Consider the following 24,736-nt stretch of genomic DNA (forward strand, 5'->3'; position numbering starts at 1 on the left):
AAAAAAATCATGTATTACACTGTAAGGAGAAAAAAATCATGTATTACTAGTTTTTAAGAGAAATATATCAGAAACTTGTTGCTGTTCTACCTCTGAGTCAGTGAGAAATGAAGCAATAATAGACCAATATGAACAGATGATGTTACAAACTGATTTTTTTGATTGGATTTTCTTTAAATCAAATGGCTGTTAAGGCAGAACATTAAACAGGGCTGGCTAAAAACTAGAGTAAAGGCCACCTAATGGGATTTATTGTTTCCTACTTCAGCACAGTTCAGAGGAGGGAGCTGGTGAACCCCGCGAGCATGAAGCAGGCACTCATTGCGTCAGCACGGAGGCTGCCTGGAGTCAACATGTTTGAACAAGGACATGGCAAATTGGATCTTCTGAGAGCTTATCAGATCCTCAACAGCTATAAACCACAGGCCAGGTTAATTTTAATCCCTAATTAATCAATGGTGCAGTGTAATGTGTTCTGTTCTTCCGAGAGCAGGCGGTGCAGGTGTCACTCCCTTGGGCAATCTGTGCTTGGGCAACAGCAAGGACTTGCTCAGATCTTACGTAATCCTGAGGCAGGAATTGGGAGAAGGGAATGGAAGAAAAGTCAAAAGTATTTTCTGCCTGACTTATAGCAGTGTAGGGGATGCTTTATTTTGTCTTATAGCCTTAGAAGTTATGAGTAATGTAACCTGGAACACAGCAGAAAAGTACTTAAGTTTTAGCTTTTGAGGATAAGAACATTCTCCCTGTGCTGAAAAGTTTCTTTTTTTGTGTGTGAAAATCTTTTCACAAAACTTAAAATGTAGGAAAAAAGAGAGGGAGAGAAGAAGATTTTGGGGCAGATTTGGGACGTGAGGTGAGAGCTTGATAGAGTTTTATGACTTGCATGGTTTATCTGTAATTTTTTCATAGTTAGTTATATGTAGTTGCATGTTCTTCTGCCTATTGATTTTTTTTCTCTTTAAATTTTCCCTCCTCCTTCCTGCTGTAGTTTGAGTCCAAGCTATATTGACTTGACTGAATGCCCCTACATGTGGCCTTATTGTTCTCAGCCCATCTATTATGGAGGGATGCCAACTATTGTTAATGTTACCATCCTCAATGGTATGGGAGTCACTGGGAGAATCGTAGACAAGGTAAGTATTAACATTGTTCCAAGTTCTCACCATTAATGTTGCTAAAAGCTCCCCAGAAAATACTCCTTTAGCTGTGCATTTCCTAGAACAAATGTCACTGCTGAGAGCAAGAGATGCAAAGTGTTTGGTTAAAGGGTGCACCCAGATGGTACATTTGTCAACATGGGCTGTCCACAAGTGTTCAGGCAATGCACTGGTTTCAGAGGCATGTAGCCTTTTATCTTTGTAAAACCAGTTTGAACTGAGATGGACTAAGAGATTTCTTGGTATTCTCTAATAGCATTTAAAATCCTTTGGATAGACTTTCCTCTTTTTTTTTTTTTTTTTTCTGTCTGGAGCATAAATGATCTTAGTAAAGAATCCTGACACTGTAAATCATGCCTCTTCCATGGGTCAGAGTGACCTGACTGTATGGACTTAACCAAGCTCTGCTGCAAAACCTGTTCTTTCACACCAGTGATGTTGAGCATGTTCGTTGGGGAGGAAGGATTTTAATTAAGTTTAAACGTAGAATAGATTTGGGAATTGAGACAAGTTAAATGAGGCACCTGTTAGATAATTCTAGCCTATGTAAATGAGCCCAATTTCCACATTTTAGGGTGAATCCAAGGGTGTGTGTTGGATTCAAGCTCACGTTAAAGGGCGTTGAAGCTCTTGTCCGAGATAATTAGCTTGTGGTGATGCTCTCCCACAGCTGCTGTAATTTGGGGTCTCTTACACTGGTAACTCTCTTTACTGAAAGGAAATTCTGTGTGCTGACCAATAAACCTTTGCACAGGACCTCAGAACACTGAAGCAGGTTCACTTGGGCAGTGTCCTGTCCAGGTAACTTCTCACAGTCCTGCCTCTGAAAAGCCTGTGGTCTGGGTCATTCGGGCTGTCTCAGTTAGGTGATTCACTGATACAATGCCAACCTTTTGAGCTTTGTGGGCATTTTTAGATTTGACATAACCTTCAGAAGAGCTAATGTTTGTTACTTCTTTGTGCAGAGGAAGAGGGCTCTGTGTGCAGAAATTGGGGGCTGCAAATCCTGTGTTACCAACGCTGTGTGTTCTCCATTCCACAGCCAGACTGGCAGCCCTATCTGCCCCAGAACGGGGATAACATTGAGGTGGCTTTCTCCTATTCCCCCGTCCTGTGGCCTTGGTCTGGGTACTTGGCAATTTCCATCTCTGTAGCAAAGAAAGCAGCATCTTGGGAAGGCATTGCTCAGGGTCATGTTATGATCACAGTGTCATCCCCTGCAGAAAATGAAGTAAGTTCTGTGTATTTTGGGTTTTCTGGGTTAAGAAATGTTTAAACTGCATCCGGACATACAAATACCTTGTTTTTAAGGGTTTGCTCTGGTCCTGTCATTTGAAGCAGAAGTTAAATTGGGGTCAGGAAATTGAAGAGTACAAATAGTGATCTTTGTAGTTGAGAGCAGGATTAACTGCAAATTGGATATAACTGGAAATCAGAAAACTTCTCCTTGAGACTGACTTCATAATTTTACTTGTTTATTATGAATTTTTATGTGTTTTGGAAAAGATTACTCAAGTATGTTTCTTCTAGAACCACGTTTAATTGTTCCTGAGAAGCTTTTAAGGTTTTGAACAATTAAACCAAGTCACAAAGTTGTAACATACGTGAAGTATTTTACATTCTGAGCATAAATATGAACTGTTGAGTGCAGAGAAAAGTACTGTGGTGACTCAAGGCAGGAGTCACCTCTTTGTCTCTAGAGCTGGTACTGGTGACTAAAGGTAGATTTGGTCCCTCCATTTCTCTGGTGTTTCACGCTGTGGTTGGTTCTGTCCCTCAGTCCAAGAACAGTGCAGAGCAGACCTCAACAGTGAAGCTCCCAATAAAGGTGAAGATCATTCCCACCCCCCCTCGCAGCAAGAGAGTCCTCTGGGATCAGTACCACAACCTGCGCTACCCCCCAGGATACTTCCCCAGGGACAACCTGAGGATGAAGAATGATCCCTTAGATTGGTATTCATCTCAGGTTCTATTAAATCAGTATTTCTTGATGTGTTAATGCTATGGGATAACTTTACTGAATGCCAGAGAGCTCTGCCCTTTTTCAGTGTGGCATGGGATTATCTCTTCTAAGAAATCCATGGAAAGCACTTGGACTCTGTATGCTTTTGGTGCAGGATTGTTTTTTGTGCTTTATGGTTTTATTCACATGAACTGAAAAGCTTTTAAAATGCACATTTAAGATACTAAGATTTTTGTTTCACTTTTCTGCCCTAATTTCTCCCAGGAAGTTAAGGGGGGCACTTTATTAACTGCTTCAGCACTCACTTATCAAACAAACATGAGAATTTAAAAGACTGAATCCCAAAGAACAGACCCCTTGGCTGTTGAGGGAGTCTTTGTTGAAGCAGGGAAAGGCTTGGCTGAGCTGTTACCTTTGGTAGATGGAGGGGGAGGCATCTGTAGGAAGAATCATGCAGCAGGGTCTCATTGAGGATTGCTTGGGGCAGTGACCAGGACACAGGCTTTTGGGAAGCTGCTTGGAGCATGTACATACAGCAGGTGGACAGGATTTCAGGAAATCAGAAAGGTGGAAATCAGATTTCTGCATGCCAGATTTAAATGTCTTCAACACTCTTCTTTCTAAGGAATGGTGACCATATCCACACAAACTTCAGGGACATGTACCAGCACCTGAGGAGCATGGGCTACTTTGTGGAGGTTCTTGGTTCCCCGTTTACATGTTTTGATGCCAGTCAGTATGGTAAGCATGAGTTAATTGCCTTGCTCTCCACACTGTTAACTTCTTCCTAAAGCAGCCTGGATTTTGGAAGACCTAAAGTGTTGTGGGTGTGCAAATAAAAATTCTCATGGTAGTAGAAAAATATTATGATAGTGAGTGTATTTATTATTTATGTGCTGATACTTTGTTATGTCAAGTGTTGCTGGAGAAACTTGCTTGGCAGTCCAGGGGAGTTACTGCAGTTTTCTGTCCTTGTCATGAAAAAAGGAGAGGGAAAGTCCCACCTCTGAGTGGCTTAAAAGTCCCTCTCCATTCAGTCCCACAAAGTCAAAACTGTCTTTGCCAAAAGATTTTGGCACTGTCAGAATGAAGCATGACCTGTTTAGCAGCCTGAAATCAAAAGTGTCCATCCTGGTTCTTTTTTTCTGTTCAGTGATCTTTGGTTAGATGAAACAGTGGGGAAAGTATTCATCCAACCATATGTGATAGCAAAGCAGAATGGGGCTCGTTTCTGTGTTCTTCAGGAAGGAAATTTGATAGATTGGACAGGGAGGGGATGAACCAAGCTGTCTGTGCTGTCTTCTGCTCCCATGTGCCCCTCTGTTTAACCATAGTGTGCTCCAACAAGACCCCTCCTCTTTTGGGCTGCAGTGTTCTTCACTGGACTGTAAAGTCAGAGTGCATTCTCCTGACAGTTTTCCAGTGCTAGAACTGTTGTCAGTAGTAATCTTTTGTTTATCTTAGTTCTTCAATGTAATCTCACTATTGCTTTTTGAGTTCAGTGGATGTGCAACTGGACACACAAATGGCAGCCCTTAAAAAAGTAGCAAAACAGTTTTTCTTCTGAGACCACTAGTTTTATAGTTGATAGAGAGCATCATTAGGGAACTTCTCTCTCCTCTGATTCACCACTATGTTGTACCTCATTTGATGAGTAGTTTTTTGGACTTCCAGAATTTCCAGAACTTCCTCAAGAAGTGAGAGGAGGAAAACTCAGTGATCTGTGGTCCATCTGCCACTTCTCCCAAGGCTGTACTGTTGCACACTTGGGTGAGAGTGCACTCTGTCCCATCATCCATGTCATTAGCATGGTTTCTACATGATCTTTATCAGAAGGCTTTCCAAGCACAGACTGCCTGGACCTGTGGAATTGGCTTGGTTGCAAGGGACTGTGAGACATAGAGCCAGTGTCAGTGGTTTATCAGCTTGCTCAGGGTGTCATCCTGTCAAGATTTGCGTTGTCTCTGAGGGGGGAAATTTCACCACCTCTGTGGGCAGTCAGAAAGCCAAGAAGCAGAATGGCTTGGTGTTTAGAAGCAGTCTAAAAGCATAAGCACGTTTTCAGGGAATAAAAATATGTCTTTCTGGTGGTGTTTTTTCAGTGATGCAGAGAAGGTTGTGCTTGCATGTTCACAGGAGTGGAGAGGATTATATGGAAGTGGCACTTTAGTCAGGTCTCCTAAAATGCAGCTGTAGTTTTCAAGGTGTGAGTCAAACCACACTTCAGTGTGATTGCTGTCTCCCTGGCTGCCAATCTGAGTGGTGAGTGGAGTACCTTTTAGAGTAGGAGCAGTGAAAAGCTTCTAACCACAGTGCATCTACATTAACACTTCAGTTTAGATCAGTGGTGAATCCCCTCATTGTCCTGTTCCCCCACAATTTGGGTGAGACCAAACTGCAGAATACACACCTGACATACACAGCCATTTGGTTCATGAGACCACAGAAGCATGAGTCATAAGTAACACCCTAAAAGCTTACTGTGCTGCCAAAAGGATTTTTGGATACATTTGTAAACAAAAAATGTCTTACATTTTCCATCCTTAAATGTGACTTCGTTAGGTGAGCTGCCAGAGCAGGGAACACAGACCAGATATTGCCAAAATGTGCACTTGTGTTGACTCCTGCCTGGGGTGTGTGAACAGTGATAAGGTTGGAGGAACAGCCTGGTGAGCTCCTGTTTCTGCCTTTACACACAGGGACTTTGCTGATGGTGGACAGTGAGGAAGAGTATTTTCCTGAAGAGATCACCAAGCTGAGGAGGGACATTGATAATGGGCTTTCACTGATAGTCTTTAGTGACTGGTACAACACATCTGTGATGAGAAAAGTCAAGTTTTACGACGAAAACACAAGGTACTGATTTATTTCCCAGTTCTTCAGGAAATAAAATGCCACAGAACTGCCATTTTATGCAGTTATACCCTAAAAATCCCAGATGTGATATGCTGTACTTAGCACTTGGATGCTGCCCATAAGAAGCAATTACCTGAAGAGCAAAATTTACCTTAAGCTGCAGCTTAAGGAGCATAGCTATGTTATTATGATTGCAAAGGCCCCTTTGGTAATGTAATCTTCTTCTAAAGCCTAGAAAAAACATTTACAATGAAAAGAAATAAAAAATGGGGGAGTGGGAAACAAAGAAAAATGGACGTGTTTTCACATTAGGGGAGCAGAATAGAAAGAAAATGTGCATTGCAAGCAGCATAACCAGGTTGTGCACCTGTTACTGAAATTATTCCAGGTATCATATAAAGAAAAAATACTTCAGTATCCCCAGTGAGTAACTGCTGTAGTTGTCAGGCAGTTCTGTGTTACTGTTGAGCTAGAGAGATCTGTTCTGCAGTTTGTGAGCAAGTGACATTTTGCTTCATTAGAAAAATGAGAAGCAGGTTATATGACTGTTGGTTTTGCCTCAGCTTACCAAACAAGGAGCATGAGACTGAATTCCTTCTAATAAATTGAAGTTTTCCATGCAACTGAAGTGCACTGAGAACTTTACATTAGTATTACTTAACTTTTGCTCAAAGGCACTGGTGTCAAAGAGAAACAGCTGCTCACGTGGCCCTGGACTAAAATAAGGCTTTGAAATGTAGTTTATGTCTAAGTGACTTTGAAAAAGTCTGTGTGCAGAAGACACATGACTTTTGGTTATCCAAGTATATTCTGTGTATTAGTAAACAGTGTTACACTGTAATTTTTACAGGCAGTGGTGGATGCCTGATACTGGAGGTGCTAATATCCCAGCTCTCAATGATCTGCTTTCTGTCTGGAACATGGCCTTTAGTGATGGGCTGTATGAAGGAGATTTTACCATGGCAAGTCATGAAAGTGAGTACTGGAGTCCATTGCCCACACAGGCTACAGAGGGTTGTTTGGAAAACAGTTTTCTGAAATTTGAGTTGGGTGAGAGTGAAGGGAACCACTCAAATTCGGTGACAAGAGTCTTGTAAGATGCTTAAATAATTAATTCCTTTGTAGATGTTTTCGTAGTATTTGATTAAGCTTTTCAGTTTAAAAAAAGATAATGTCAGTCTCCTAAATGGAAAGATTTGAAAACAGTGTGTAAAGGTGAGCCTGCAAAAGCTGTGCTGAGAAGTGCCTCGTCTGCAAATACACACATTGGTCAGAGTATGCAAATTCATGCACATAAATGTGCAATGTTTTCTTCTGGGAATGTTTTCTTCTGGGCTTGTTTTATGGTGGGAGGGGAGGGAGTGTTATTTTTGGTCTAAACTGCAATTTTATGGTGATGTCTTTCAGTGAATTATGCATCAGGGTGCAGTATTGCAAAGTTTCCAGAAGATGGCATTGTCATTGCACAGACTTTTAAGGATCAAGGTATGAGCTTCTTGTCTTTTCTCTGTGTTTTAAGTAGAACTTTGGAGTCGGTGCACAAGCAAAGATGCAAAGTCTAAAGGTCTAAAAACAGTGAGTGTAAAACCACATGGACAGGGTTGGTGTTTTTTCATTTTGCCTAGAAGGTGTAGTTCATGCCTAATAGGCAGCTGCAACATGACTCTGTATAGTTGTTCTGTAGTACAACACCCCAGTGTATATATTCAGTTTATTGTGATTGCTGTGTGTGAACACATCCACATGGATGTGTTGTAATTGTGTCACTCATTCATGTTTGTCACGAATTTCAAGTGCTACTGAAATATATCCCCTAATCACTGCCATAGTGAGCATGAGTGTTGTGGTAGCTGTGGTGATCTAAGGGTATAAGTAAGGAAAATTTCAGTAGACAAAATGTCAGCAGTGGGACTCTCCTAAGGGACAATATTATGCATATGGGAGGCCTGTGGTCTCAGACTTCAGTGATCTGTGCATGTCTGTTCTCTTTACTTTTATCATAATATCTTGTGAGGTGGAAATTCAGAGCTGTAATGGCAGCAAGCAGTTAATAAAAAAAAAAAATCTTGTATTTGCTGAGCCTTTAGGAAGTGCTGTGCAGGAGCAGATGAGCAGAAGTGTCAGTGTGCTGCAGGCCAGGCTGGTGTCTGTGGGTGTGCAGGGTTTGAGTGTGAGAGCAGAAGCACATGCAGAGCTTCTCATACAACTCAGCAGCTGCCAGAGTTCATTGTGGTTTTGACTTCTGATGTGCAGTGGAGGTGATTACCTAGTGGAGAAACTTTCTGGAACAGTAAGATCATCCATGTGAGCCTTTTGGAGGAAAGACAATATCCCTGTGTGCTGATGACTTGGGTATTTCCTTGTGTGAGAGAGAGAAAGGCAGAGTGTCAGTTTGACAAGTAGCCTGCTAGAGCTGCTTTTTCTCTTGAATCCTTTTCACTGCATTTCATGAAGCAGAAGAGCTCTCTGGTTTGCTTCTGGTGTCTAAATGCAGTGTCTCAAGCAAAAGGAATAAATTTCAAATACAAATTTGAAATTTATCAATCTTTATTTTTTGAAATGGGTGTTAGAGATGGGAAACCTTTAACCTAAAGTCAACTTTCTGTAAAATTCTGCAGAAGGACTGAAACAACATAAAGAGCAGAGCATTTTGGCTTTAAACCTTTTGCTGAGGATAATAGAATTTTTCATCTAAGCTTGTTCAAGACAATCCAAGTTGTGAAGTCTTTTCTTCTTCTCCACCAAAGAAAGAAAAAATTTATTATCAGCAGGAAACTTTGCAGCCAGGGTCCTGAAGCAGTTTCATTTTTATCATAACATCATGGGGGCTCTGAAAACTTTTCTGTACAGGTGTGTGCCAGGGCGTGGGGCAGAGCTGCCTTTGCCAGTTTGCAGTGGAGGCCTCAGTGACTCAGGGGTAAGTTCCTATTGATGCTCTGCAGGCTATGGAATTTATTTGTGCTTTGCTTTAGGTCTCGAAGTTTTAAAACAGGAGACTGCTGTCATTGAAAATGTCCCTATTCTGGGGCTTTACCAAGTTCCTTCTGAAGGTGGTGGCAGGATTGTCCTGTACGGAGACTCCAACTGCCTGGATGACAGCCATCGACAGAAAGGTGGGGGAGCCTTGTTCTCTTCAACTGACAGCTGTCCTGGGGGTTTACAGCTCCATCAGAAATAGCTGGGCTTTGGGGACTCTAAATACTCCTTCCTGGGGATTAATCTCAGTTCTGCAGAGCAATGCTGGGATGCTGGAAGGTTCAGTTAAACAAAAGAGCTCCCCACATTCAATAGCCCTCTGGTAGATGGGACTGTTTCTCCCCCATACCATATTTTTCTCTTCCACAAGCTTTGGAGGCTGGTTTGGGGATGGTGTTTTTTGTAAGGAGGGGTTGGTTGGGTTTTTTTTTTTTGCTTCTTTGGGGTGCTTTTGTTTACAGAAAGCACAAACAGTTACACATGCTTGATTTGAGCTGTGAAGGGGCCATTAGAGGATCCCTTCACTTTTTCCCTAGTTACATTTTCAGAATATTTATATGGAACAATGAATTTTATCTTTTGAGTTTGCTCATCAGCCTGCCTTGTTCCCTTTGCAACATTTCCTGTGAGGATTTGTGGTGATGTTCAACATTTCAGTTGTGCATTACTATTTTCTGTTTGTTCTGCTTTGACACAAACCAGCTGCTGAAAATATGTCAGAAAGTAGGAAATCCCATTTGTGTTGTCAAAGTGTTTGTTTGCAGCTCCAGGTAGCAAGTGTGTGAGGGGTGTGTGTGTGGTTTCTGTGGCTCCCAGAGAAGCCATGCTCTTTGCCTACACACTGTGGTTGATTTTTGTAAAACCTTTTTTTTTTCTAGCACTTTGTTTGATCTGACTTCTCAGGTTTTTAAGAGGTTGCTTGGGTGTCTCATAACATGTAAAGCACAAGCTGGTAGAACTGTGGCTTCAGGGGACAAAGATAATCCAATATGCAAAGTCTTTCTGCATTTCCACTGAACAGAACTAGATTTTCCTTTTGTGATCAAAAGTACATCTATAATTTTTTAAGCTTTTGTCACTGATATTTTAAAATGTTAGGTTATGCAATCCATCCCTTGCCTAATTTATTTAAGTTTAAAGGAAGTTACTGCCTAAGGGAGCTCTCCCATCTGTAGCTCATTTCTTTCTCTCCACACATTTTGAGGTTTTTTAGAAGTTCTCCAGTTTCTCCTTATCTGTCTTTGAATTGCTTCCTGTGAGTTGCCCTAACACCTGCCTAGCAGTGCCTCAGTGCTTGCTTTAGGTTACTGAAAACACAAAGCATAGGAGAAGATACATGGCTTTAAATTAAGTAATAGAAAATAACTCTTTGTGACCTCCCAAATGCCATCAAATTCAGTGTGACCTCTGAAGCAAGAAAAAGTGAAAGGCTTTAAAGAAATCCTTTAAAATTAGCTTTTAAATTGTGAACCAGGAGCTATGTCTCCTGCAGAGACATCGGTGGCTTTAACTGAGGTAAATTCCTAACATTTGTGAATATAAATCCTTAAAATCTGATTGACCTCTTTGAAAAATCAAAGGTGAGGGTTTAAGGGACACCAGGATTATGAAGATTAATTCCCATTCCCAGCCAAGTGTTCCCAGGGGGAGAAGTTCTGAGAAAAGTAGTTTGCTGTGTGGTGGAAATAGCTTATAGGGCACAGTCCTCCTCCTGCAAAGGGAAGTCTTAGGGAGTTGTGGTGTTAACTGGCTGGAGTGCTTGTTTGTTAGGAGGAGCTCTGGATTAAGGGAGCAGTAGTTCAGGAGAGAATCAAAACGAGGGATCACGTGCTGTTGAAGTGCAAAGGAAAACCATGATCCAAGTGTATTGTGGCATTGATTCCCAGGCTGACCTGTACCACAGCTGCTGTGGGTACTGCTTGTGCTTTGCCTGGGATGTAGCCAGAACGTTTCCCCTTTGTTTATTTATTTTTTAAGCTTGTGGAAGCAAATGAGTCATAGCCTTGCACTGAAAACACTACCTTGCTCTTACCTTTCAAGGTATTTATTTTGTCCTTTAGAAAAAGTAGTTAGTTCTCCATTTTGCTGTTAAAAATGATACCAAAAGCTCTGAGCTTCCTGTGTTTCCACACTGAAAAACCTCGTGATTTTTGTCAGGACTTGGACAGCCTTGCACAACCTGGAATTCCTCTATTTGAGACCTGTTGTTTTATGTCCTACTCCCCAAAGGAGCCTGGTTTGGTACAAGAGAGAAGATATTTTAGGACTGACCAGATTAATTTTGTGTTTGGGGGATAGTGTGTGGGAAGTTGCATCTTTCTGAAAGATGAGGCCTAGAACTTCAGGAGAAAAGCAAGAGCCAGAAAAACGGATTGTACTTCTGAGTGTCACTGGAGCCTTCTTAACAGACAGATAAGCCATTTTAAACGTGGCATAATGCATGTCTTGTTTTGGGGCTGTGAAATCCACAGATTGCTTCTGGCTGCTGGATTCCCTCCTGCAGTACACGTCCTACGGGGTGATGCCACCCAGCCTCAGCCATTCCGAGAACAGGCAGCGCCCGCCGTCGGGAGCAGGACACTCCCTCCCTGAGAGGATGGAAGGTGAGAGCCTTCATTACCCAGCAGAGCCCTCAGCTGAGGGACTGGCAGGGTAGGAAGTCTGGGGCAGACCCCTGGAGTTATATGCCAGTAAGGGCAGTTTGTTGTGAGCTCTGCTGTGGTCTGTTGTTCTACTAGAAGAGAGCACTTACTGTGAGATTTTGTTGTGATATAGTTTGGTTAGACTAAACAAAATGTTCTGTTCTTATGGCAGGAATATTTAGATGCCTGGTTCTGCTAGGGAGCATTCTGGTTACTGGCTACAGAGCAGTTATAAAGGATTCAGTCTTATCTCACGTGCTGCCAGCAAAATTTGGGTTACCTGCTCTGGCAGGTGCAGAATCAAACTGTTTTGTAAGGTACCCTTTGGTTAATTCTCCCTGAGATGTAGCCGTGAGTCACAGTCACTAAGCAGCACTGTTTGGCCTGGGGTGAATGTTGGTAACTCTCATCCTGCCTGTGTTTGGTAACCCAGCCTCTCTCTGCTGTGAGTTGCAGGTAACCATTTGCATCGATACTCAAAGGTGCTCGAGGCTCACTTGGGAGACCCTAAACCCCGGTCCCTTCCTGCTTGTCCTCACCTGTCCTGGGCCAAACCACAGCCTTTGAATGAAACTGCCCCCAGGTTAGTGTACATCTTCCTTACACAAGAAGCCTCATTTTCGAGTGCAGCTGAAAAATTATTTCTTCCATCTGCTTTTGAAAGGGACAACTGGAATGCCTTTCCTAGAGAACTACCAGATTGCAAAGAGGAAATAATCATAAATGCCTCTTCAGTGAATAATTGTGACTCACCTAATAGCTACACTGTGAAACTGTGGCATTTTAAAAATAGCTTCACCAGTCACTGTTGTGATTGAATGATCCCAGCTCTGAGTGAACAGTGTTGCCCAAGCCCACCATCTCTGTGTGCCTTTGAAATTTCTGAAGCAGCTTCTTGGACAGCTCTCCCAGTGCTGCTTCTGTCGTGTCATTTGTCAGCCACTTGAAGGAACGTGTGTTAGCACACAGCCCTTACCTGTCTGCTCAGCTGGTCACGGGTCCTCTTGGCAGTCTGTGTGAAAGAAAGAGAGTTGTTAGTAAACAGTTGCTCATCTGGGTTGTGTCCCCGTGGTGTCCCTGAGTTTAGGTTTGGAGACCTGCAAACTGCAGAACCTAAAGAATGGAGCAGATTGTCATCTGGGTCCAAACTAGTGAATCAGACGTAGGTTTCAACTGTCACTTTCTGTATGTGTTGCTAGAGAATTCCTTGCATTACCAGTAAGTGGGCAGACACCTCTGTCTTTAAATTTTTTCTAGCAACCTCTGGAAACATCAAAAATTACTGTCAATTGACCTGGACAAAGTGGCACTGCCCAGTTTTCGACAGAACCGACCCCAAGTGAGACCATTGTCCCCTGGAGAAAGTGGAGCATGGGACATTCCTGGAGGTAAATACTGAAAACTTTGAAAATTGCTGGTTTGGTTGTGCTTTTGAAAAAAAAGAACCCAAAACCCAGCACAGCCATATGAGAGGCCACTGTTTATATTCAGTTGCAAAAAACACACAAGTAAATGTATGGCTGTGTTAGAAAAGGCTGACAGATGTGAACTTTTTTTGCATATGAAGAGTTTATTCAATAGAGAGCGTCATGACATGCTGGGAGGAGGATTGTGGTGGGTGCATCTTGTGTAGTTGAGATTTGTTTTGGCACTGTTCAGGCTGACAGGTGTCAGCAGCAGCCCCTGTCCTTGGGAGCTGTGGCCACATACCCACTGCTAATTAAAGTTCCTTCTGTGAGTGCCCAAAAGCAGAGTCCAGAAGCGTTTGTTGGATTGGTGCCTTGGGCAAGTTATTACACTGGCAAACCATGTCGAGGACTCAAACCAGCTTTCAGTCTCATGGTGGGCTGCTCTCCTACACAAGCTTGGCACTGAAGACCCAACTGGAAGCAGTTTGAAAGCCTCATACGGACTCTCTTCCCAGTTTGAGCTGCTAGACCAAGGGACACCTGTAAAAATGAGGGGTTTGTTTCTACAGCTCATTCTCACCGTGTCCACCGCCAGTGTCTGGAGCAAGCATGAAATCACTTTCCTTGTCCCATCAGGATTGGAATTGCAGCAATTATTTCCTAGTAAGATTACGGTCAAGCATCTGCATCTCTCTTCTAGTGCAGAACAGAAGATTGTTGTTACAGAGGAAATCTGGGTTATACTTTCATGTGCCCAGATAGATCAAGGTGGAAGTGCTGGTGCTTTTCTGTAGCGTTAGCATCCTGTCTTATTTTCACTAATCGGTCTGCAGCTGTTAATCTCTCTGTCTGAAATGTAATCTGATTAATGGCTGCCTGCTCTTTGAACAAGAGTTACCGTCGGGTGGTTTAGGCAGGTGGCATTAACACCACACAGACATCGGAGCTCACGTGGTAAGGACTTGCCTCCAACCCTCTTTGCCTTTGCAGGTATAATGCCCGGCCGGTACAACCAGGACGTGGGACAGACTATTCCGGTCTTTGCCTTCCTTGGTGCCATGGTGGTCCTGGCGTTCTTTGTGGTGCAGATCAACAAAGCCAAGAGCAGGCCAAAGAGACGGAAACCGCGAGTGAAGCGACCGCAGCTTATGCAGCAGGTTCATCCACCAAAGACACCTTCTGTGTGACAGCTCTGCCTCGCCAAAGATGAACTCCTTTCACCGACGCCTTTCCTGGCGATGGATCGCGCCCGGGGAAGGTGCAGCAAAGGCAGCACTGATGGGTCTAGTGACGTGCACCTGACATCATCTCACAGTCTTTGGCTTCTGGACAGAAAACAAAAGGACCTCATTTGATCATCTGTACATAAAACTGCAGCTTTAAGCAGCTGAAGCCACCAAAGACTTGAATACTGTTTAAATGGCTGCTTAGTCACTACATATCCCAAGAGGGAGAAAATGGACCTTTTTTTTTAAGCTGACCAAACTAAAATTTATTTGTTTAGAGGCTATTTTCTATATTTATTGTTGGGGAGGGCGGGGGAAAAGTCACTTTAAGGACCTCTGCTAAGGAAAAACAAGTGCATTTTTTTGGATGGGATGCAATTTTCTAGAACGGTATTACGCTGAAGAGTATAACATGCACCATTAAAGAAGGGAGGGGGCAAGAGAGACCAGTATAAATCAGTGAGGCATACTCCTGCAGTTTATTTTTATAAAGCCAACTACCATGATGTTTTGTAATTTTTGGTCATGATTTCACCGTTGTTGGTGAAGCAGATTTTCAATAAATATGTTATCTATATGAAGCAAAGACAATGTGCTAAGTGGCTCTTCTTTCCACTGGCAGTCACAGAAAGCAGGTTGTTGAGTAGAGGAGATATTCATGTCTCCCCTCTTCCCGCCATATCTTTATCCTTACCAGCAGCATCCCAAGCTGCAAACTTTCCTTTGGACACCAGCTGGGCAGTTGTACAAACGGTGCTCAGCCTGAGTGAGCACGAGGTTCTGGAAACCTTCAAAACGCAGAAAGTTGTGGTGAGTAGAGTGCTCCCAAAGAGCTGAATAAAAAAACTGTCCTGGGGATGGCACCTGCCAGCACAGTGTAGTGTGTCACAGAGCCAGAAACCTGGTGTCCTTTGGTTGGTCCTGCCTGAAAGCCTGTGACTTGTCCTTGACTTCAGTAAGTTGCCCCTGTCCATGTGCTGCTGGTTAACGTTGCCATCACTGAAATAGCTTCTCTCTTTTGTAGCAAAGCTGTGAGGTTTTCCCTGCCAACTGCTGCAGTCACTGCTCCACATGAGCACCTTTTCCCAGGAGGAGCCAGGAGCTGGTGTCTGCTTCTGTTGGTCAGCAGAATCACAACCTGGGCAGGTAAGTGCTCTGCACTGGTGAAGGGTCCTGCGTGAGCTCTTGGGCAGCCCTGGGCACAGCTGGAGAAAGAGAAGGTGACAGGGACAGCCCTTCTGGGTGGTCTGACTGCACCCACTCTGGATAAATGGGAGAAAGAGGGGACAATATAAGTGAGGGAACCCAGAGCCACAGAGCAGAGAAACCGCCTGGGGCTGCTGTGCCATCGGGGGAGAGGAGCTGCATCCCTTTGCTCTGAGGTCCTCTGATCCATCAGAGGGAGCCTGGAAAGCTGTCACTGCTCAGGTCAGTGCTAATGAGGAGTCTTGCTCCTCTCATTGCAGCACTAATGAGAGATTAGAGCTCCACTGCAGCCCTGAAACCAGAGTCAAGCTGTATCAAAGCGCCAGTCCGAATTAAGAGCCTTTCCCAGTGGCTGGTATTTTACAGCCCAGTGGCCAATTTCTAAGTCGTAAAGGCCAATTATTTCCGAAGCCTTTGGTGTGCAGCTAATGAAGGCCTGGAAGGGCCCTTCTAAGTGGTTATAAGCCCCACAGGTGGCAGAGATGTAATGGAGGTGGCAGGCACAATTAGCCATCCATAATTCCTCCGAGCAGCTGATTAAAGTCTCTTTATCCGTCTTACCGAGATCAGAAGGGCACATATTTGGGAAATCAAAAATGTATTAGAGGCTGTCAGCCAGGGTCTATGTGCTGAGCCCGGGGCAGTGGCAGGTGCTGGGAGCAGCACAGAGCTGCTGCCTGTGCCCCACGTTGGGGATGGGCCCCTCACCCCTGCGGGTGCAGCCTCCTCTGTGCGGGTCCCCGGTGGCACCAGTCACTCCATCCTGGTGTCCCAGCACCCCTTCCCCTGTGTGGAGCAAGGGCTGGGATGGCTCCTCTGCGAGGTCTCTCAGTGCAGGAAAGTGCCATTGGGCTTTCAGGTGCTGTGGAGACATGGAGGGGTGCTGGGCTCATCCTGCACCCAACGAGTGAGGGAGTGCCCACCAGCCAAACGGTCTGAAGGGCACTTAATGCAGCTGCCTTCCCTCACCATTCCCAGGGTGCTCCAAAATAACCCGTGGTGGGAATTTCATGGATGGGGTGAACACAGCAGGAAGAGGGAGGCCCCAGCCCTGTGGTGGGAATTTCGTGGCTGGGAAGAACGCAGGCGGAGTGGGGAGCCCCCAGCCTGCCCGCCCCAGCGCTGCTCTCGGAGCTGCTGGGGCTGCTGCGGGGTCTGTACGAGCTCTGTGAGACCCGGGGACGCGCAGGGACAGCGGGACGCGGCTCTCGAGCCGGGGCGGTGCAGGAACCCCGCGGGCTCCGGGACGATGCCCGCTCCCCGCGCCGGGGTGGGAGCGGGACGGGGCTTTCCGTGGGTGAGCTCCTGGGAGGGGGATCCCACGGGCGGCTCCTGCCCGGCCCCCGGCGCCCCCTCCCCACTGCCCGCGGGGGCGGGGGGTCCGCGCTGCCCGCGCCCGCCCCCGGGGGCCCGGCGGAGGGCACGGGAGGGCACAGCCCCGCACGGTCCCGCACAGCCCCGCACACCCTCTCACGGCCCCGCACGGCCCCGCAGAGCGCTGCGATGGAGCGGGCGGCGGGCGAGGCCCGGCCCCTGCTGCCCGCCCCGGGGGGCTCCGCCGCGCTCCCCGCCCCCGGGCTCTCCTCCGCCGGCGCCGTCTTCATCCTGCTCAAGTCCGCGCTGGGCGCGGGGCTGCTGAGCTTCCCCTGGGCCTTCGGCAGAGCCGGCGGGGCCGTGCCCGCCCTCCTGGTGGAGCTGGTAAGGGGGCACTCGGGGGGACACGGGGGCGAAGGGAGTCGAGCGGCGCCAGGATGGGATGGGCTGGAGAGGGGGGTTCACCTGCTCTGGTGTTTGGGAGCTGGCGGGGACCCCTGGGGCAGGGGTGCAGCAGCCTTAGGGGATGCCCTTTGCAGCTGAAGCCACGCTTGTAGCTGGCTTGTGGCTCACCCTAAAATCAAATTGGTGTCTGCTCCCATACATGGCTCCAAACCCCGAATCTAAACCCTGTGTCTCCATCCGTTTGCTGACCCGTGTTACCCGGGGCCACAAGGCAACCTGGCTGCTGACCTGGGCCCTTGTGGTGGCCCTGCTGGGTCCCCGCGGGTGTCGGGGGGTCGGTGAGGTGCTTCCTGGCGGTGCTGTCCCCGCAGGGCTCGCTGGTGTTCCTGGTGAGCGGGCTGGCCGTGCTGGGCTATGCGGCGGCTCTCAGCGCCCAGCCCACCTACCAGGGGGTGGTGCGGGCGGTGTGCGGGGCTGCCGTGGGGAAGCTCTGTGAGCTCTGCTTCCTCCTCAACCTCTTCATGATCTCCGTGGCCCTTCTGAGAGTGGTGGGCGACCAGCTGGAGAAGCGTGAGTTGTTTTCCCCCACCGCGTTTGGGGTTTGCTTGGGGCCGGCAGCCCTCGGGAGTGAGGGGGAGCTGGTCCCAGGGTGGGCTACGCTCAGCCCGGGGTTCTCCTGGAAATTCTTGAGGACGTGGAGCTCCCTGGTCCTGGGGCTCCTGCCATGCTGTGATGCTCCCGACCCCCCTGGGCCACCTTTCAGAGTGCAGCTGAACCCCCGCTGCCCCCCACAGTGTGTGACTCCCTGTACCCCAATGGGACGCTGAGCGGGGCCCCCCAGCTGCCCCCCTGGTACGTGGACCAGCGCTTCACCCTCTCTGCTCTCTGTGTCCTCGTCATCTTCCCGCTCTCTGTCCCCAGGGAGATTGGCTTCCAGAAGTACTCCAGGTACTGCCCGGGCTATCCCTGGGGTGGCTCACCCCTGGGTACCCTGTACCCCAGGTTTCCTCCCGGGAACCTGCAGGGCCACGGGACCCCCCTCCCTTTCTCCCAGCTGTGTGCTGACCCTCTGCCATGTCCTGGCAGCATCCTGGGCACACTGGCTGCCTGCTACCTCACTCTGGTCATCATCCTGAAATACTACCTGCAGGCAGAGAGCCTGAGCTTGACCAGCCCCCCCCAGCCCTCCAGGTAAGGGGGTCTGTGCCGTGTCTCTCCTGCCCTGACCTCCGTGACACCAGCAGTGGTGTGGGGCAGGGCTGGAGGTGGGGCAGGGCTGGAGGTGGGGCAGGGGTGGTCCCGGGCCCTGTGTGTGTGGGGTGGGGGGAGCTGGGGACAGCATGCAGTAGTGGTAGGTGAATGGCAGCTCCCAGTCCCATCTTTCACCCCAGAAATTCCCCTTTCTCCCAAAATCACTGTGGAGGAGGTTCCCATGGTGGCATCCAGGCTGCACAATTTATGCCACTGAGGTTCCCTCTGCTTTTGTGAGCCTCACCCTCCACTCTGTGCTTCCTCCCCACATGCCACAGGTCTTCCTCCTGGGCCTCTGTCTTCAGTGTCATTCCCACCATCTGCTTTGGCTTCCAGGTAGGTCACCCTGGCCCCCAGTCCCAGCTGCCAGGGCAGTGCTGGCAGCCTCCCACAGCATCCCAGGCCGTGGGGACGCCATCCCTTGAAGGGGTGGCTGCAGGGAAGGGGATCTGTGGCTGTCACCAGAGGTGGCTGCAGGGCAGGATGCAAGTCCCTGGGGATGGGACAGAGCAGGGCAGGGCACCTGTAGGTGACAGGGAGGATGCTGGGGGTGGGGGTTGTCCCTGCATGGGGCCCCAGCACCATCCTCCCTTGCCTTGCAGTGCCACGAGGCATGTGTGGCCATCTACAGCAGCATGAGCAACCAGAGCTTCTCCCACTGGGTCACTGTCTCTGTGCTCTCCATGCTCGTCTGCCTGCTCATCTACTCCCTCACGGGTAACCCAACACCAAACCCTTCACCCCTCCTTGCCCCAGGGTGCCCTCCCCATAGCTCACCCCTCCTCCTTGGGCTCCCCCCTCGCTGTCAGCAGGGCTCTATGGCTACCTGACCTTCGGCGAGGCCGTGGCCTCCGATGTCCTGATGTCCTACCCCGGGAACGACCCGCTCGTCATCGTCGCCCGTCTGCTCTTCGGCGTCTCCATCGTCACCATCTACCCCATCGTGGTGCTGCTGGGCAGGTGAGGGTGTGGTGACGGGCTGGGTGCCCCCCCAGCCAGTGCAGCTCCTCTGGGTGCCACAAGCGCCCTGTTCCCCTCTTGCAGGTCGGTGGTGAAGGATTTGTGGGCATCCTCCAAGCGCGGGGCCGCGGCGGTGTCCGAGGCGCAGGAGCGGCGGGGCCGGGTGGCACTGACTGTCACCTGGATGGGCACCACCCTCGCCATCGCCCTCTTCGTCCCTGACATTGGGAAAGTCATCGAGCTCATCGGGGGCATCAGTGCCTTCTTCATCTTCATCTTCCCAGGCAAGAGGAGGCAGTGGGGGGGGAAGGGTTCTGCCAGTACCGGGAGCATCGCTGGGGTGGGGATGGCCCGTCCTGGCCCTGTTTTGGGGGTGCAGGGCTGGGAATGCTGCAGTGGGGCTGGGTCAGGGGTGCTGTGGCAGAGGGGCTGAGCTTCTGCCCTGACAGCAGGGCTGTGCCTGGTGTGCATGACCGGGACCCGTAGCCTCGGACCACGCAAAAAGTGAGTTTCTGTGTGACTGGCAGCAGTGGGGGGTGAGACCCTGCAGAGAGCCCCACGCCCAGGGGGACTGGGGCACAGGGAGCGGCCCATTCCTGGGGTCAGCTCTGTCCCAGTGGCCCTGTGCTGGTGTCCCCACAGGGCTGCTCTCATCGCCTGGGGTGTCCTCTCCGTGCTGGGCGGTGCCTTTGTCTGCGGGCAGAGTGCTGCCCTGGCCGTGCTGGGGCTGCTGCGCTGAGGGCTCACAGCCCCACCGGGACTCCCACCAGGACCCCTCCTCCATGGCCCCCTCCTCCATGGCCCCCTCCTCCATGGCCCCTCCACCGCCTCCCCCAGCCCACGGCCCGGACAGAGCCCCGGACACAGCACTGGATCCCATCGCGTTTATTTGGCATCACGGCCCCGTTGTACAGTGACTAATAAAGACAGGACAGGGTATCAGAGAGGGTCCTGTGCCACACACCCCCAGGGACCCCTGTGCACGGGGGGCTGGGTGCAGGATGGGCACGGACAGACAGACACACAGACGGAAGTACAGACCCCAGGAAGGGGGTGGGGGGGGCAGCCACCCTCACACCTGCAAGGCACTCGCTTCAACTGCACAAGGAAACCCCTTGGGACCCTCCCTGCCCAGAAAAGAGTAAGGGTTGCCTTGGGAGCAGAGATAACTCCCCGTTTGCCACCACCTTGACTCCCCCAGGGACACACACACTGTGCCAGGCACAGCCTCAACTCCCCCAGCCCCTTCCCTGGGTGGCCCTGGGAACTAGCAAGGACCCCCAACCTACTCCCTGCTTTCAGGGGGGGCTCCAGCCTCCCACTCCCACCTCAACTTCCCAATGCCTGACTGCCTGCACCCTGCCTATCCCTGCCTGCCTATGTCTGGGGGATGTCCCCCTCCCCAAACCCTGCCAGCCCCTCCCTGACAGACCTTCCCAGGGACCACCTCATGCCAGGGAGAGATGATCCAGGTGATGGGGTGGCTGGGGGAGGACTCTATGGGGTGGTGGGGACACACACGGGGGTTTCCTTCACTCCAGTCAGGTCACACCTACTCCCCACCACGCAGGGGGTCACGGCCACCCTGCAGAGGGGCTGCTCTGGTGGCCCCCCCGGCACCGACGGTCAGTCTCTGCTCAGGGTGCACCAGGCAGCTGCAGGGGAACAGCACAGGAGGGTCACCCCTGCCCAGCCCACCCCAACCCACCTGCCCCAGCCAGCCCAGGCCCCCTGCCCACCCCTGACCCCCAACCACTGGAGTGGGGCTGGCTGCCAGGGGGTCCCCCCAGGGCAGGGCACTGCCCTCCTACCTGGCACGGCCACGCTGGACACGGCCTCGGGCTGGCTCAGCGTGTCCACCTTGACGTGCTGGAAGCCCTTGCAGGTGGCACTCTGCAGGTGCCTGCATCCAGGTGGGACAGTGGGTGACCCCCCACCCCAGAAACACCGTCCCAGCCCCCCACAGCTCCGTGGGCTCTGGCAGGGGCCGGGTGCCAGCAATGCCACTCCCCTCCCCTTTAGCACAGCACCCTGCCTCGCTTCAGGACAGTGATGCCTCCCACATGCAAAGGCATCCCCAAGTGGGAGGTGCAGAGAAACCCACCCCAAGCCCCTGTCCCATTTACAGGGACAGCCCCAGGACAGACAGACAGCTCTTTGGCCCTGCCATCAGACAGGGGACAGAGCTAGGGGCTCAGCAGCTCCAACGACCCTCCACACCCCAGCATCCCACCAGAAAAACGGGCTTTTTACACCCGCTCTCCTACCTCTTCCAATCCTCCTCGGTCTCCCAGAACTCGTAGACGATGAAGGTGACCCCATCAGGCAGCTTCACCGCGGTGACACTGCCACAGGCAGGGAGAGGGGGTGAGCCCCCAGCACAGGGCATCCCTGCCCCCTCGGCCCCTGCAGCCACAGATGTGCTGCAGGCTGGGCTACCGAGGGGTGACCCGGCCCTGACAGCCCGGGGAGGAGCAGCCCCCCAGCCCAGCACTCCCCAGCCCGTGCAGAGGGGTGCTGGTGACCGAGCACGACCACATCCCACATCTGGGCTGTTTTGCCCAGTCCTTCACTCGGGGGGGTGCCCTTTGCTGCAAGGGCAGCTGAACATCCTCTGCCCCCCCCAGCCCTCCCAGCACCCCCTGTGCAGCTGCCGGTGGTACCCACTGGAAGCAGTCCCGCTCCCCGGCCACGCTCTTCAGGTACTGCTTCAGGGAGCTGCAGAACTCGCCCAGGTGCTTGTGCGACACCGTCATCTCGTTCCGCACCAGGAGGAGGTACTGCCGGCCCCAAACACAGCATACGTGAGCCCCGGGACACAGGGAGCCCGAGCCTGGGGCTGCAGGGACCCCCAGTCCCCGGGGGGGTCAGCACACTCACCGTGCAGGCGGAGCTCTCGCTGTCCGACAGCCGCTGGTGCAGGTCAAACCACAGCGTCTGCAAAAGGGCAGGGAGCAGTGCTGGGGGGTGGATTGGCTGAGGCTGCCTGTGGGTTTCTGTCCCCTGCCCAGTGGGTTTCTGTGCCCCCTTCTCTGCAGGGGACAGCTCCAAGAGCCATTTGCACCTTCGTGCCCTGCAGTCAGGACCCTCTGCAAGAGCTCCCCGTGCTCCCAGCACAGCCAACATCCCCAACACCACGCCCTCGCCCGTGCCCCAAAACAGCTGTCACTTTTTCACAGTCCCTGAACTGTCCCTGGAATGGCAGGACCAGGGGTACCCACTCCTCCTCACTGCCCTCTCACCCCTTCCTAGCTCTGGCACAGTCTTAGCCCCTCTGCTAACCACACTCATAGTCAATTGTTCCACATTCCATAGCTGCTGTCAGCTCATCAGAAAGAACATCCTCCAGCACCACCAGCAACCCCCCCGTGGTCCCTGCACACCACAGCACTGGGATGGGCATGGCCACCTCTTGGTCACCTCTGGCCCAATGTAGCAGGGAGGTGGTGGGGCTGTGGGGACACCCCAGGGACAGTCCCACACAGGGAAACAGTGGCCCTTACCTTGTCCTCCAGCTTGCCAATCAGCTTGGCCAGCCTGTTGATCTGCCCTTCCAACCCCTCTGCCTTGGTGTCGGGGGAACCTGCAGAGAGCAGGAGGCAGTGATGGGGTGAGGGGCACTGTGGGCACTCCCTGAGAGCCCCATGCTGCTGCTGGGACTGCAGCTCCTGTCCCTGAGCCCTCCCAGCCACCCCAGGCAGCCACCACTTACCAGCCTGGAGGTTCTTGCCGTGCTCTCTGGGGACCACCCAGGTGGTGGGAGCATAGCTGGGCACAGGGCTGTCGTACCAGGGGTCACTCAGGCCATGGCCAGCCTTGCTGGGGTAGTGCCTGCAGCCAGAGAGCACAGGGGCAGTCAGGATGGCAGAGCTGGCACACCCAGCACAGCACAAGCCAGCCCCAGGGAGCCAACAGTCCTGGCAGCTCTGCCAGTGATGCCAGACCCTCTGCAGAGCAGCAGTGCCCACACTGTGCCCAGGCAGTGCAGGCTTCCCTCCTGTAACCACAGAGGGAGAGGCTGAGCAGCTCAGAGGGTTTCCAGAGTCCCTTCCAGCAGGAGCAGCTCTGTGCTGGCTGACCAAGGTGCCCAGGAGCCTCAGCTCCTCTTGGCATCTTTTGTGGTCACACAGCTCCCAGCTGGACACGGGGTGAGTGCCAGGGAGGTGATGGGCATCATACCAGCCAGCATCCTCCTGCCCTTCCCCTGGCTCCTCCAAAACACAGCTGCCAGGTGCCCTTTCCCAGCCACCTCACAGACTCCTTGGGTGCTGCAGGAGCAGTGCCCAGGCTGCTGCTGGCCCCAAAAATCAGGCAGTGTGGACTCAACCCTACACAGGGGAACATGATGTGCAGATCTGGTCCCAAGAAACATCCTCAAGATAAGGAAGCAAGAACAACAATAAAGGTGGCAGGAACATCCCTCTGCTGTGCAATAATCCCACTGCTGGTGCTGGATAATCCCCTGTCAATAGGCAGGAAATTAGGTGAAAACAGACAGAGATTTATTTTAATCACAATTTAATGAGGTGTTTCAAGCTTGGACCTCTGCCTTTGCATTTTGGTGTTCAGCCCTTTATTTTGGTACTTTTTAGGCCACCCCTTTGTCTTCATGTGGATGCAGGAGGTAGATTTTTTTGGGGGACTTATTTTTCTTTTTGGCTATTATCTTAGTGAGAAAACAACTACAATACTACCCATTATGAGCCAGGCCCACACATCAGAAATAAAAGCCAGCAAAGTCTTTCAGAGGCTCTAATTGCTCTGCCTGATGTTGGGTTTTTTCCTCATCACAGTTTCCCAGGAGCTCCTGCTTTTTTTTTGCACAGTTTGCCACAAAATAGGGAGAAGAAGGAGATGTGAGATGAGGAAACCCACAGCACTCCCCAGGAAAGCTGGTGAGGTGGCACCAGAGCCCAGGGTCTCACTGTGTTCAGGGAGTGGTGTCTGAGCAGGGAGCTGGGATTTTCACTCTCTGTGGTCCACGTGCCCCTCTGCCTGCCCACCGCCTGGGGAAGCCAAGACATCCCTCTGGAAGCATCCTGAGGCCTCCTGGCTGGCAGGTATGGCAGGAGAGGGATTTGTTCCAGGACTACCTGACAAACAGCTTCTGTGGCAACCTGTCCTGTTACAGCTGGTGATGGTGGTACCTGGGGGGTGACACTGACCCCCAGGGGGCTGTGCTTCACGTGAGACCAGGGGACAGCACTACCTGTCCTCAACAAGCACCTCTCACCTCTGGATGGTGACACTCTCTGGGTGCTCTGGCAGGAGGGACAGCACCCCTGGCAGGGAAAGCTGCCCCTGCAGGCTGCCCCCAGCACAGCCCAGACATGTCCACCCTGTCCCCAGCAGAGCCCAGACATGTCCA

General features: G+C 50.7%; 3 protein-coding genes across 4 annotated transcripts in view; 2 read left to right on the forward strand and 1 right to left on the reverse strand.

Moving 5' to 3' along the window:
• Nucleotides 1–15,377, forward strand: part of MBTPS1 (membrane bound transcription factor peptidase, site 1) — a 25,137-nt gene extending 9,760 nt beyond the window's left edge. Inside the window, exons 11-23 of one of the 2 annotated variants that reach the window (XM_027646797.1) lie at nucleotides 269–430; nucleotides 992–1,136; nucleotides 2,203–2,391; nucleotides 2,941–3,113; nucleotides 3,749–3,864; nucleotides 5,823–5,979; nucleotides 6,830–6,954; nucleotides 7,387–7,464; nucleotides 8,952–9,092; nucleotides 11,427–11,558; nucleotides 12,054–12,180; nucleotides 12,855–12,985; nucleotides 15,257–15,377. In XM_027646797.1, the coding sequence (XP_027502598.1) occupies nucleotides 269–430; nucleotides 992–1,136; nucleotides 2,203–2,391; nucleotides 2,941–3,113; nucleotides 3,749–3,864; nucleotides 5,823–5,979; nucleotides 6,830–6,954; nucleotides 7,387–7,464; nucleotides 8,952–9,092; nucleotides 11,427–11,558; nucleotides 12,054–12,180; nucleotides 12,855–12,985; nucleotides 15,257–15,267 (1,687 nt within the window). In that variant the 3' untranslated portion in view covers nucleotides 15,268–15,377. Of the gene's footprint in view, nucleotides 1–268; nucleotides 431–991; nucleotides 1,137–2,202; nucleotides 2,392–2,940; nucleotides 3,114–3,748; nucleotides 3,865–5,822; nucleotides 5,980–6,829; nucleotides 6,955–7,386; nucleotides 7,465–8,951; nucleotides 9,093–11,426; nucleotides 11,559–12,053; nucleotides 12,181–12,854; nucleotides 12,986–13,996; nucleotides 14,819–15,256 lie in introns of those variants that run through there. The other variant, XM_027646796.1, reaches the window with a different exon arrangement.
• Nucleotides 15,378–16,941: 1,564 nt separating this feature from the next.
• SLC38A8 (solute carrier family 38 member 8) lies at nucleotides 16,942–20,310 on the forward strand. Its single transcript, XM_027646975.1, has 10 exons — nucleotides 16,942–17,136; nucleotides 17,529–17,727; nucleotides 17,952–18,105; nucleotides 18,244–18,348; nucleotides 18,687–18,744; nucleotides 19,011–19,125; nucleotides 19,221–19,368; nucleotides 19,453–19,652; nucleotides 19,821–19,872; nucleotides 20,011–20,310. The coding sequence occupies exons 1-10, from the start codon at nucleotides 16,942–16,944 to the stop codon at nucleotides 20,105–20,107; spliced, it is 1,323 nt and encodes a 440-aa protein (XP_027502776.1). The 3' UTR covers nucleotides 20,108–20,310.
• Nucleotides 20,239–24,736, reverse strand: part of NECAB2 (N-terminal EF-hand calcium binding protein 2) — a 65,370-nt gene continuing 60,872 nt past the window's right edge. Inside the window, exons 7-13 of the mRNA XM_027646938.1 lie at nucleotides 23,081–23,199; nucleotides 22,872–22,951; nucleotides 22,249–22,305; nucleotides 22,036–22,148; nucleotides 21,636–21,713; nucleotides 21,180–21,271; nucleotides 20,239–21,023 (exon numbers count right to left, since the gene is read on the reverse strand). Of these exons, the coding sequence (XP_027502739.1) occupies nucleotides 20,995–21,023; nucleotides 21,180–21,271; nucleotides 21,636–21,713; nucleotides 22,036–22,148; nucleotides 22,249–22,305; nucleotides 22,872–22,951; nucleotides 23,081–23,199 (568 nt within the window). The 3' untranslated portion in view covers nucleotides 20,239–20,994. The remainder of the gene's footprint in view (nucleotides 21,024–21,179; nucleotides 21,272–21,635; nucleotides 21,714–22,035; nucleotides 22,149–22,248; nucleotides 22,306–22,871; nucleotides 22,952–23,080; nucleotides 23,200–24,736) is intronic.

The sequence above is a fragment of the Corapipo altera genome, unplaced genomic scaffold (assembly GCF_003945725.1).
Source record: "Corapipo altera isolate COAL_440 unplaced genomic scaffold, ASM394572v1 62, whole genome shotgun sequence".
NCBI classification, from domain to species: Eukaryota; Metazoa; Chordata; class Aves; order Passeriformes; family Pipridae; genus Corapipo; species Corapipo altera.